Source organism: Corvus moneduloides, chromosome 18 (assembly GCF_009650955.1).
Source record: "Corvus moneduloides isolate bCorMon1 chromosome 18, bCorMon1.pri, whole genome shotgun sequence".
Classification (NCBI taxonomy): domain Eukaryota; kingdom Metazoa; phylum Chordata; class Aves; order Passeriformes; family Corvidae; genus Corvus; species Corvus moneduloides.
In genome coordinates this window covers 10,097,097-10,110,302 of record NC_045493.1, presented here as the reverse complement: position 1 = coordinate 10,110,302, position 13,206 = coordinate 10,097,097, and the positions used below count along the sequence as shown (strand labels likewise).

General features: G+C 45.4%; 1 protein-coding gene across 8 annotated transcripts in view; it reads left to right on the top strand.

Moving 5' to 3' along the window:
- Positions 1–13,206, top strand: part of KIAA1671 (KIAA1671 ortholog) — a 65,808-nt gene that overhangs the window by 45,311 nt on the left and 7,291 nt on the right. For 7 of the 8 annotated variants that reach the window (XM_032127507.1, XM_032127508.1, XM_032127505.1 and 4 more), the window contains one exon: positions 10,264–10,382. In XM_032127507.1, coding sequence (XP_031983398.1) covers positions 10,264–10,382 — 119 coding nt within the window. Of the gene's footprint in view, positions 1–5,892; positions 6,002–10,263; positions 10,383–13,206 lie in introns of those variants that run through there. The other variant, XM_032127513.1, reaches the window with a different exon arrangement.

The window sequence follows — 13,206 nt, the reverse complement described above, 5'->3', positions numbered from 1 at the left end:
TCCCTTTTCCATTAGCTTCCAGGTTATGTTCAGGAAGGACTGTCTGTATTCCATGGCATGGCAGAGTGGTGGAGGAGAGGCTGGTTTCCTGAGGGCTGTGGCTGCCACGATCCTCCCGACCAATTCTAGTTCTGGCACATCCTACAAAGCAGCAAAGGTTTGGGGTGATAGGGAGTGAAAGGGAAACAAACCTGGTTTATTCTATTTTATTTCACGGAGAGGAGCTGAAACCAGTGTTTTTTGTTGTACCTGAAACTGGTGATTTAAGCCCCATGTTTGACCAGGGGGAAGTGAGTGACTGTGGTTGAGTTGTGTGGAAAGGGGCCCCAAGCCTTGGTGCCAACGCATTGAGTAAATCCAAACTCTCTGAAGTGGCTAAAATGTTTTGGTTTTTTTTTTTTTTTATTATTAAACAAAACAGTTACTCATTGTGAAGTGCAAACAACGGGCAGCTCTGCTGTGGCCTCGCGGGGTTTGCTCAGGGAATGAGTGCAAGTGACGCTGCATTCCTTGGGCAGGTGTGGTGTTTGAATATTTCTGTTTCCAGTGCTCTCTATCAGCTCTGGGTAGAGCATTTCTGTCCCAGCTTGCTATCCATGTCCTGTTTGGACAGTCTGGGAAAGAAAGTAGTGTCAAGTAAGCACAAAAGAATAAAGAAGAAAATATTTGGTAACCACTGTTACAGCGTTAGCATGGTGAAGTTCTCTTGCCTTCTTTTTTAAGCTGGTGTTTTAGATTTATGGGAATCATCTGAATGAACAACTCGTGTGAAAGAAGGCTGAAAAATGGGAATGTGAAACCTGCAAAGGACAAATGTTCTGCTGTCCTACGCAGCCCTGCTTACGGAGCAGAAATCGGGAGACACGGGGTGACCTTTTCACTTAAGTCACTGGTGACAGTGCTGGAGCTGCTGTTCCTCAGTTTCAGCAAGAATTTTGCTTGTGCTTGGCTTTATGTGTGAATTTGGTTTCACTTGGGCTCAAACGTAAGGTCTGAGCACTCCGAGAAGTTTGTGGTTGGTGCCATTGTGTCTGTGGCAAATGACTGAGACCTGGAGCTGGTACTTTTTTATCTGATTGCAACAGGGTCCTGTCTCAGTCCTTAAAACTACTGACATTGTGCTACCAAAAACTGTGGAACGAGTAAAAAGCGTGTAATTCATACGAACTGACTTCTGTGCTGCTTTAGGGCTGTAGTGTAGAGCAGTCACTCAGTGCTGATGGAGTTTTTAAACAAGGGTCAGCCGTGCTCATGAGCTCCTGCCTGACACAGTGAGGGCCAGTGGCTTCCAGCTCCCTTTCCTGCTGCCACTGGTGGCTACTGGTGGAGAATTTGGCATTGTACAAGGCAAGGAAACGTGTCCAAATTCAACTTGGGCAGCACAATTTAAGTCAGTGTGAGTAAACTTCTTCAGCCTCACATCTGCGAATCCATAGCTGAGCTTGCAGAAGTTTTTACTTTGCAGTGAGACTTCTTAAATAGAAGCTGATTTTTCTTTCAGGTATTTTTATTGAGTTAATTGTCCATTTTCATCTCATGTCATCAGCTTGGTGTCTTTGTAAGGGGAGCAGAGATACATGCATTAAACATGGCCTCTGATTTAATCAGGGTCTCTCGGTCATGGTTCTATTATAGGTGTGAGATCTGGTTTCACAGCCAGCTCTGTTCTAGGTCTCGAGGTTTGTTGCCATACAATAAAACCAGGGCAGTTGTCTGATGCCCTTGGCTCCACTTACACTGCTAAAAAAAGTCATGGAAAACCTTGGGGGTGTTTCACACAGAACAGGAAAGATGAATTCTGAGGCTGAGAGTGGTCGATGTGTTTTACCTAAATTGCTCTGCTGTGTGCTAGAAATAACACCAAAGTGCATTTAGTAGTGGTTTCCTTTTGGTGTACTGGGCAGTCAAAGAAAATGGTGTTTTCATTCAAAATTCATCTGGCAGCATTATTTAGTTTAAATTCAATTTTTGATATAGTTCCAAAATAAAGATGGAAGTGGAGTGATTTGTTTGCTGCACGTGTCCCAGATGTGCTGGGAGGGCACTTAGTCCTTCTGAGGGTTTTTGTTGCATCCTACAGCCTTTTCCCTGCTAGAGGCTGAAATTCCCATCCTAGTTTTTATTAATCTTCCCAGATGTTTCTTTTCCAGCCAGTCTAAGCTTGTGCAGCTTGTTCCTGGGGAGAGCTGGTGGACTCTGACTTTTCCCATAGAACAGGATCCCTTTCTGGAGCAGGTGAGGGTCCTGGTTTGAGTTCCACACCTTCATTCACCGGGGGCTGTGTCTCTGCTTATAAAAAAGCTTTGATCTGCAGTGCCTGTTCTGTTGTACCCAAGTCTGTCTGCAGAAGTTTGTCCTTTGTGGTGAACATCCTTCAACAAACGATTTGTAAAAAGAAATTACTACAAGTTGGCACTTTGATTCTGAACTTGGAATAGGTACAGACCCTACAGGGGATAGTTGCTGAACTCTTCTGCCTAATATTCACCAAGAACACAATGAATTGTTCTCAAAAGTAATTTTTTGGTACTATCAGTAAATGGAATTTTAATCTTTAAATGTTATCTTTAAATTCCCAGGGAGCTGTTAGGGTAGGGGGAAGCAAGTTTGCAGCAGGCAGGCTTTAAAAATGGGTTGTTTGTCTTGTTTGGGGGTGGGGGGAGGAGTGAAGCTGTTCAGTTTAATTAATGAAGATACAAGGGCCAGTGCTGAAACAGTTCCTGCTTTTTCATTCTTAATAACTTCTCTTTGGTTTAACAGGCCATGAACGTAGCTGGCAGATAAATCTGGGCCAGAAACCCATAGTGATGGGCATTTGGTGGCTGCCTTTGTTGTTCTCTCGTTATTTTGACAGGAATAATTATTTAAATGACTTTACTCTGTGATTTCACTTAGGCTGACTGCAAGGAGTTGATTTTTACCATACTCTTAAACAAGAAGAAAATAGCATAAATAGATTTAGAGCTGGTATTTTGTGCTCATCCACATTGCTGCCTTTTTTTTTTTTTAAAGCTCTAAGTGACAGCTTTCAGGAGAAGTAAATTGTATTAAACAAAAACTTCTCTGAACACAAACCTTAGAATCCTAGAATCCCAGAAGGATTTGGGTTGAAAGGGGCCTTAAAATTATCCAGTCCCACACCCTGCCATGGTTTGGGATACCTTGCAGTATCCCAGGTTGCTCCAGCCTGGCCTTGGATGCTTCCAGGGATGGGGCAACCACAGCTTCTCTGGGCACCCTGTGCCAGGGCCTCACAGCCTCCCTGTCCTGGCAATCCATTTTTACTGCAATTGGTAATACTGTGAAAGTTTTGGGAAACACTCCTGGTGTTCTCTGTGTGTGTGTTTTGACTGCTGTCTCCTAAAACATCTCCTGAGCTGTGCGAGCTGTGTGTTGAAACGAGCACGTTTGTTATTCACTTGTTGTCAGGAAATCCTATCACTGTCTGTACATCTTTAATTCCAGGCTTTAAGCTAATGAGCACTTCTTCCCAGGAATGTTTGTTTGAAGTTTAGCTTGTGTCTCATGTGGAGAGACGTTAACTGTGCAGAAGAGCTGTGAAATGCAGCATTTCGAGTAGGAGGTGTTGATTTCAACTATGCAGCTTTTCAAAAAAAGCAAATCTATTCCCTCCTTGGCATCCCAGTATGAAATTGCCTTGTTCTGGCTTGTGCCTCTTGCAGTGTTGAAGTCGAGGGATCCTGTTCCACGCTCGGTGCCAGGTTTTATTAACACTGATGGGAGTTACACGTGCCCTGGGGAGAGCCTGGATTCCCTGTCGCTGCTCAGGATCTTCCTGATGGAGCCTCTGGCTCCTTCCTGCTGCCTTGGCTTTCTTGGGGGTTCATTCCTTATCAGCTTGGCTGCCTGAGGCTGAAAAGGAAATTTAATCTGATGATATAGGAGAGGTTTTAAAGATGTTCCCAGCTAGTTCCTCTGCTGTGGTGTTGTACGTTCCCACCTCTCAGAGGAAGTGCTGTCGTGGCTCACGCAGCCCTAGCAGGGCTTATATTTAGAATTTAGTTCTCATCTGCTTTTTGCACATCGAGTCAACCTCTGCTCCATCTTCAGCCTTGCCCTGAACCAGCTGACGTGTATGTGGTGAGTGTTCACAGCGGGGCAGAGCAGCTCGATTTGCAGGGTAGAAAAAACGATAAACTCTCAAATATCTTTGAAATCCTCTGTGAAATGAGGAGAGTAACGGCACCAGGAGTCACTGCAGGAGCAGGGAGCTGATGTCACTGCATGATCGTAACCAGATCCCTGGCAAACCCAACTTCATCTGCATTAATTTGACCACATTCTCTGTTGTGGCCAGAATCGATGCTGGGTAGACTTTGTGTCTGTCTCTGGTGTTGCAGCCTGTGCCAGGGCTTTACCACCCTCACAGGGAAGAATTTCTTCCTAGTATCTAATCTAAACCTGCCCTATGCCAGTTTAAAACCATTCCCCTCCATGTCCTTGTCCAAAGTCCATCTCCAGCTCTCTTGGAGCCCCTTTAGTACATCGGCTTTGCTGCAATTTTTGCTGTGCCTTTCCAGGGAGAAGGGGGTTGGGATTCAGGCCTGTGCATCAATGGGGAAGCAATGACAAGGTGGAGAATTAGACCAGTCACCCTCTAAAAACAACTCCTGTTTCGTAAGGGAAATGCTGTCAGGCTTTAGCATCAGGGATGTCGTTGGTGGTTGGGTATCGTATCCCTGTGGAAGAGGCACGGAAAACACGTATGGAGAGGCAGCCCAGGGTTGCATAGCAACAGGGAGGCTGTCGGGGCTGATGGCATTTATGAGATGCTTGGTACCGTGGGACTGGAACATTACTGCCCATGGGAGAGGAAAACATCCATTATTTAAAGGATTTTTGAGCAGAGCAGTATAGCTCCTCAGGATCTAAGAGAGCTGAATATGTGGTGTGAGTGCTCACAGTCACATGGGGCACACGTGTGTTTCTCCAGGCGTTGCTTGTGCATTCAGCAGCAGCAGCTCCAGTTTCCCACATAAAACCAGCTTGTCCTGCCCAGCCCAGGATGCACTGGGGCCAGTGGGATCGTGGAATGGTCTGGGTTGGAAGGGACCGTAAAGCCCATCCCATTCCACCCCCTGCCATGGGCAGGGTTGCTCCAAGCCCAGTCCAGCCTGGCCTTGGGCACTTCCAGGGATCCAGGGGCAGCCACAGCTTCTCTGGGCACCCTGTGCCAGGGCCTGCCCACCCTCACAGGGAAGAACTTCTTCCTAACATTAATCTGAAGCTACTGTCTGTCAGTGGGAAGCCATTCCACCTTGTCCAAAGTCCCTCCCCAGCTCTCTTGGAGCCCCTTTAGGTACTGAAAGGCCACAGTAAGGTCTCCCTGGAGCCTCCTCTTCTCCAGGCTGAACAACCTCAACTCTCAGCCTTTCCTTATGGGGAGAGCTGCTCCATCCCTCCGATCATTTTCACGGCCTCCTCTGGACTCGCTCCAACAGCTCCATGTCCTCCCTGTGCTGGGACCCCAGAGTTGGACATCCCACAGAGGGATGTTCCACTTGAACAGACACCACAGCCACTCACTGCCATCTCCTTAATCCTCTGACCACACTGGAGGTGGCCGTGTTGTGGTGTAAAAGACCTGGAGGTTCTGGGTGGGATTAATTCCCTTAATTCTGTCCCTGCTCTTGGGGCTGGGCTCCAGGGATGGTGCAGTGCTGCCCTGTTTGAGGCCGTTGTTCTGGCTGGCGTGTTTGGGAGGGCTGGGGAGCCTTCCCTCATGCTGGAGGTCTGTAACTCATCCCTGAGCTCAGCTGGGCAGTTCCTGGAACTCTTTATCTGGGGCTGCAGCAGGGAGGGTGGGGGCAGAAGGTGCTGCCTCAGCCTGGGACGCTGCCTGAGGCACTGACTCCATCCAGCAATTAATTTAAACACGGAGCTGGCCATCTCACCAGTCTGAATCCCACCTGATGGCTGGGAATTAAGAGGAGCTGGAGCCATGACTTACTCCTTGTGGGCAGCATTCATTGGATGGATAGTAAGTACAGATGGAAATCCTGGGATCCTCTTCCCACTTGCTGTCCTGGCATTTGGGTGCTTCCAAATTAAAATCCACGGGCTGTGACCCACAGACCCTCTTATTGTGGTGGGGTTTTCAGTGTTTGGTTGGTTTCAATCTGATGTTATGTTCTGATGATTCTTTTAGTGCTCCAAAATATATAGTTCACCTCTTAGTCCTTAGAATCCTTAGGATAATTGTAGAATAATTTAGGTTATAAAGGACCTGTGGAGCTCATCAAGCCCAGCATCCCATTCAAAGCAGAGTCAGCTACAAAATAATGTCATAAAATATGAATAGGTGGAGGTCTGTAGCTGTCTTCTGGCATGCTGCAGGGGAGCAGCTGGAATACTTTTCTGGATTTGTAAGGACTTGTGAGCTCTTCTAAAATTCAGTGTCACACTTAAGGGGCAATTTGACCACATTTTTTATTTCTTTAATTAAAGTAAGGAGAGGGAAAAATGAAAAAAAAAATCCCTTTTCAAGAAATCAGCACCATTTTTTCTCTGAGTTGTGTATTAACAAGGCAGATGGTCAAAACTTCCTTCCATTGTGCAGTTTCTCTTCATATCCAATCCATGCCAGTGGAATTCAGCTCTGAACATTCACACTCAAGCTGTGGGCTGTCACTTTGGCTGGCTGATGTCTCGGGCTCCTTGGCGAAGAAAGATATTTTTGAAACTGTCTGTGCAGCTTCTGACTCAGGAGATCTCTCGGAGCTGCTGTTCCTCCTGTGCCAGGTCTTCATTTCCCATCCATGCAGGAGGGTTTTGCACATAAATGTCTGTGTTGACTCAGATTTAGAGGTGATTTTGGGGCTTCTGGGACCAACGTTGTGTGTGCATCGTTTTCAGGAATGGGAAATCGCAGGAGTAATCAGCCCTGGACTGTAGCCAAGCCCAGCTTAATTCCAAGGGAGGACTGGAAGAGGCATAATGGCTCATTTTAGAAGAAGAACCAGAGGCAAAGCAGGACACAGCTCAGCTGTTTTATTTTATAGAAAAATTAAGTAGATTTTTTTCCTGGCTCCTGGCATAACAATTGGGAAGTTAAAGATCAAAGCTTGGAGAATTACAGCATTTGAAACCTGGATCAGGTGTGGGTTTTATTTGATTTGGGAGATTTTTCTGTCATCGTAAATTAGAAAAGTTCTAATTTGGGTTTATCTTGTGTGCTAAAAAGACACCAGACCCCTCTTTACTGCTTTTTCCTTCGGAATGATTAGTTTTCCAGTTTCCTGAATATTCTGTTTATGGAGGAAATGTCTGTACCTGGCCTGGCTTCATGTGTTGATTGCCTTGAGTCTTTCAGGAATATGATGGCAGCGATAGAAAAGAGATCTTCAGAAAAAAAAAAGCTAAAACTCTTCATTCTTGCTAATAATGACTTTCTGGCAAGGAAAATCTTCCTGATTTGTTATCACTTCCTTCCTCAGCACCCCCTCTCCTCTGAGCTGCTGCACAGGCTATAAATTGCTTTTCTGCACCACCCTCGGTGCCCCCAGCCAACACCTCCTCCACCAGCCAAGGAGAGGATCAGCTCCTCTTCCCACTCCTTATTTTTGTGCTTGGTACCTAGAGAACATTTATTTTTTTCCAATTAATCATTTGGCACCTTAAAAAGTACATGTTGAAAGGGCCTGTCAGGGAAGGACACAATTGTCTTGAAATAAGCAGCAGAAGCAAAATGAAATAATGATTCTGAATATAACAAAGTCCTTAGAATGTAGAGAACTCTAGGTTTCCTAGAGTTTGGAGTGTTTTATTCCTGACATTTAGACTTTGTTTGTTGTATTGAACTTTACTGCTTCTGAAGACACTGTGAGGTTATTTTATTTCTTTTTCAGGCTTGTTTTGGGTTTAGCACAGAGAAATAACTCTGCTAATGGTGTGTTTCTGGCCAGCAGGGTAAAATGTTGTTGGGAATTACTGAGCCTGTCTTTGCATCTAAACTTGACCCCTGTGGCTGCTGAGCCCTTGTTATCTGGGCTGTCCACACCCCTCCTGTCCAGCCCCCACGGCCCTGATAACTCTGCACTGTGTAAACAAGGGCTCCCCACTGCAACAGGACAAAAGTTGCTCCTTTGCTGCTCCTGTTCCTGTTTCTAAGCTTTTTAGTCTAATTTCTAGTAGAAACAGTGTGAGTGATTGCAAATAAAAAGGTCTGTGCTGTGTGTGGAGGTAACGGGCTTTAGTCATAACCAGTGGGAAATACTGTACAAATGGATTGTAAGAGTGGGGTAACTCGTGATGTGAGATTGGGATTGAAAAAAATTCGTAATAAGCATCAAGCTGGGGAAAAAAAAAAAAAAAACCTGGATGAGCATGGACAGTTGGGGAAGGAAGTGGGAAGAACCACTGGAATTTGTTAGTGCCTTTCCTAGAAGTGCAGCCACCGGCCAAAGGTGCTGTGGCCACTGGGTGAGAGCCCAGCCCAGGAGTCCCTGGAGCAAATCATGGGATTGGGAAGTTGCAGAGGGAATTTATGGAAGGCAAAACATACAGCCAAGCCAAGCAGAAGGAAATGCCCTGTGGTTTCTATCTCCCATGTTGGAAGCAGCGTGTGCCTGGCTCGCATTTGGAATCTTGTACCTGGCATGGAGTGGGAAATGTAAGAGCTTAACTCGCCTCCAGGCATTCATGTACATATCTGTATTTAGATATCTGTATAGGATAGGTTGGACTCCATCTTTCTGAGGTTTTTCTCCAACCTTAAGAATCGTATGATTGCATAAAGTGTAAGAACCAGTGAATTCTGGGGCTCCAGGAACATCTGGAGTATGAAAAGCAGGAAACATCTGTTCCGTGTAACTCACAAACTGAGCCTGTTTTACTTGAGTATTACAAACAGAATTTTACTTGGTCTTTTAACTCTGAGGTTTGTGGTGATAGTTGGAGTAGGTGGTGGAGCCTTTTGTATTTTCTTTGCATTAAAACACAAACACTTTGTCAGCAGCAAAGAGCACGACAGGGCTGGAGAGTGGCTGTGGCCACTGGGAAATAAGAAGTGGTTATGAGAGCTGGAAGTGCTGTGGGACTTCTTCAGTAGCCAGCTATCAGCACTGCCGAATTATCCTTAATGGTTTTATAGTCTTACGGTGACATTCTTTAGGTGTGCAAAATTAAGGAAACAAGAAAAAAATACAATCTCTCTTTTTTCCCCTCAGTAATATGAAGGAATTCTACGTATTAAAGATGGGATTTCTTAATTACTGTTACTTTGTGTGTGCTGCCCAAAGAGAAGGAGATGTGGCTTAGTCCTAGCAACATGTTCTGCTCAATGGGTCTGAGGCAGGGGGTACTAATAAAGAGGGAAAAATCCTTGGATTTTTCCAAGGACAGGTGGAAAACCATGTAATTTGCTGTCAGATAAAATCTTGATAAGCAAAGCCGATCTGGAGCTGAAAGCCATGTTTGTATTTGTTCAGGGTAATGAAGGTGAAAGGGACCAACAGTTAATTTTCTGCTCCCAGTGTAGGATTTCAGGAACTCTTGAAGCTCCCTGAGTAACTCAGCACAACTGCAGGGCTGTGTTGACATTGGTGTGCTGCAAATCTGGGGTGCCAGCACTGACCCACTTCTCTCCCTGGAAATGAGCGGGCCTGGGATCCACTCTTTTCTTCTTAGCAAAGCAGCAGATCCATGAAATAAAAACAGTTAGGAAATTAAAGGTCAGAATAGAACAAAGCAAACCCACCATGGGCTCTCCTGCGTTGGGTTTGGACGTTACATCAGTTTGTAGAAGGCTTTTTGTGTCTGGCCCTGTGCTTATTTATTTATTTGTGCATTTTATTTTGAATGTCTTCCAAAGAAAGCTTAAAAAAAAAAAAAAGGATCTTTTTATTAAACCCAGGAAAAGAGCAGTGGAGTTGATGTTTGCCTGCTGTGCTTGAGGAGATGAAATGTCATTCCCAGCAGAATTCCTTGTGCTTGCATAGGTGCTTTGAGAAGTTGTATGCAACCTGAGATAAGAGCAATATTAAAGCAGCATGGAGTTACTGAAAACAGGGAGTCAGCTCCAACCTCTAGATCCATTACTTGGCCAGGAAAACAATTATTGTAATCATTGTGCAGAGAATTCTTGTACAGAGAATGGTTGTTCTGAGTTCCCAGCAGTTCTCCGTGTTTAAGTTCATTCCCAATCAGCCAAGTTTAATTGGCAGATTCCAACCCGTTATTGCAAATAAAACCTGTTAATCCCTCAACCAGGGGCTGGAGGACTGACAGAAGGTTTTGTTGCAGGACCAGCTGAGGCAATGCTTCTCCAGGCAGCCGCCGGGGGCGAAGGACACGGACACGCTGGTGCAGGAGCCCGACAGCCAGTACGGCACCTGGAACGAGCAGCGGCACAGCGGCGACAGGTGAGGCCTTTCCTCAGCTCCGGGCTGAGGGGCAAGGCTGGAATCCCACAGGCCCAGAATGGTTTGTGCTGGAAGGGCCTTAAAGGTCATCACATTCCTGTGTGGGTTCTCGACCCCCACATGTCCTCCCCGGATGGGGGAGAAAGTCCTTGCCAGGAGTAAGAGACGAACGGGACTTTTGGATCTTCTCAGTCTTCAGATTGTTCATTGTATCTTACCAGTAATTTACATGCTGCTGACATAGCATGAAGGAGAGCAAGTACCAAAAGACAAAATGCAGGGAACTCAAGGCCCTTTGAAAGATAAATCACCCAATTGTCACTAAAAATGTACATTATTTTGACTTTTCTACCAGTGCCTAATGAACTAATTATCTATTCATGTAGCCCTAAACTGTGGCATTTCCTAACCAATCATTCTGTGCTACCGACACTGCAGAAAATGGAGTAGGTGAAGAAGAAGGAGGAGACCTGAAAAACCACAGGGATCCTTCATCTTGCCTTCATCTACTTACCATATTAATAAACCTAAAACTCTAAATTTTTCACCCTGTAACAAACTGTATATTGTACTACCACCTAACTCACACCCTTGTAGATTCTAATTCATCCCAAAGCCTTGGCAGCCCTCTCCATGGACAAAGGTTAAAAACAGTGTTTCCCTGGGGGGATGGGTCCCTCAGGACAGGCAGAGAAACGTTCTCTGCACTCTGGGTTCCAACACATTCCAACCCATCCAACAATCCCAGAATGGTTTGTGCTGGAAGGGCCTTGAAGATCATCACATTCCAGCCCTCAGCCATGGGACACCTTCCACTAAACCAGGTTGCTCCAAGCCCTGTTCTTGGACACTTTTATTTGTTTTCTTTGCTTATAAATCTGTTTTTCTGCCATTGCCATTCCTTTTAACAGCCTCAACAATGCTGCCAGGTGGGCTGAGTGGCAAAATCCCTCTGGAATAGCAGAATGGCAAAATCCCTCTGGAACAAAGACTCTGGGCTTCAGATGGGGTGACACAGGGTTCATCTCTCCGTGTCCACAGCTCAGACTCTCAAGTGCTTTATTGGTGGTGAAGTGGAGGATGAAATGGGATATCAGTTGAGTGAAACAGAGTACTGCTGATGCTTTTCTGTTCTTAGAATGATTTAGTGAAATAAACCTAGAGCAGCAAAGTGTGAGGTTTTTTATAGTTTACACCTGTTGTGTAAATTACAGCTTGATCTACCCTGAACTCATGTCCTGTCTGCTCAGTGTGGTATGAAAATAGCATTTTATCTGTTTTTTAATGCTATACTTGTTGGGATCTTACAGCAGACATTAATGTCAATTATGTTTGGTGTGTTCTGCATTTGAGAACTGTGTGTTATAAATATTTTATTGCTTATGAAATCAGGGTAACGACCAGCTCGGAGGTTCAGCAGCCAAGTGAATGCCAACAGTGACAGCCAGGCTGCTGTAAAATTATCTTGGATTCCAGGATGATACAGACATTTCTGAGATCAGTTTCTTAACAAAGGTGCTTGTCTCAGCTTCAGAGCAGACAGCACTGGAGAGTTATTTCAATCCATCCATCCTGATTAGAGCAGCTCCACCTAAACATTCCGGTTCACTGAAGGATTGAACTCAGTCCCATGTGCTGGAATTTTGTTTCCACTGCAAGAAATGTTTAGGTTTTGCTTTTTTTACAGTATCATGGTGTCAGTGTAGAGACTCTTCAGCATTTTGCCACCCCATTGCTCTGCTTTGTTTCGACTTACAGCTCATTGCAGGGGAATTACTGCTGTATTAATTCAGGCACTTGAAGAGAAATGAGATTAATGTACTTCTAAATAATGGAAGTCTTCCTGGAATATATTGAACGTGCGTTCTGTCTGCAGTTTATTTTGGATGAAGTCCCTGCCACGAGCAGTGCAGACGTTCTCCTCATGTTGCTGTGGGTGCTCTGAGCAGGGCTCTGCCTTTGGTGCCTCCTCCTCGCCCCAGCTGGAGGCAGGAACTTGCAGGAGATGTTGATGGTTCAGTTTTCCTGTTTGGCCTGGCTCACTTCCCTCGGAGCATTTCCCCTGCCAGCCCCCACGGTGTCACATCCCGCGGGGACCAGACGGTGTCCCAGCCTCCTGCTGTGCTGGGGGAACCTCCAGTCTGGGGCATTTCCCAGTATTGGGGCCACGGAGGGATTCTTTTAGGAGAGTTTTATTAGTGCTTGTGTGAATGACCTCATCTTCATGGAATCACAGCGTCCTTAAGGTTGGAAAAGCCCCCCAAGATCACTGAGTCCAGTGTGATTCACCTGAATCTCACCGAGGCCACTAAACCAACCAAATGCCACCAATGCTTGGCATTTGAACACTTCCAGGGGTGGTGACTCCACCCCTTGTCTGGGAGAGGAAGGGAATTTTAAAACAAAAAGCCATAACTACAGGGCAACAGGGTGAACACGGTCCTTTTCCTAGATGAGCTTTTGGAAGGTGAAGAAAGGAGCATTTTCCTCTAGAACCGAGTCACTGCTGGGATTAGTGTAAGGAGCTCCTCTGGGCTGCTTCCAGTGGGCTTTGGCCAGTAGCTCCTTGGAAGGACAGAGATGAAACCATCTCCTCCAATTTGGAGGCGCTAATTGGATTTTTCTTAGTTTATCTAAAAGATTTTATTTTAATTTTTCTCAAATTAGTAAGCTAGGCTTTGGTAAGCTTTTCCAAGTTGGCATTGTAGAAAACTCTTTTAGGTTAGAACAGTCTTCATAGGGAAAATTATTGGTTTTTACAGGAAAGGAATTGGCTTTAGGTGATGGATTCATGCATCTCTAACTCCTCATTTTACAGGCTGAA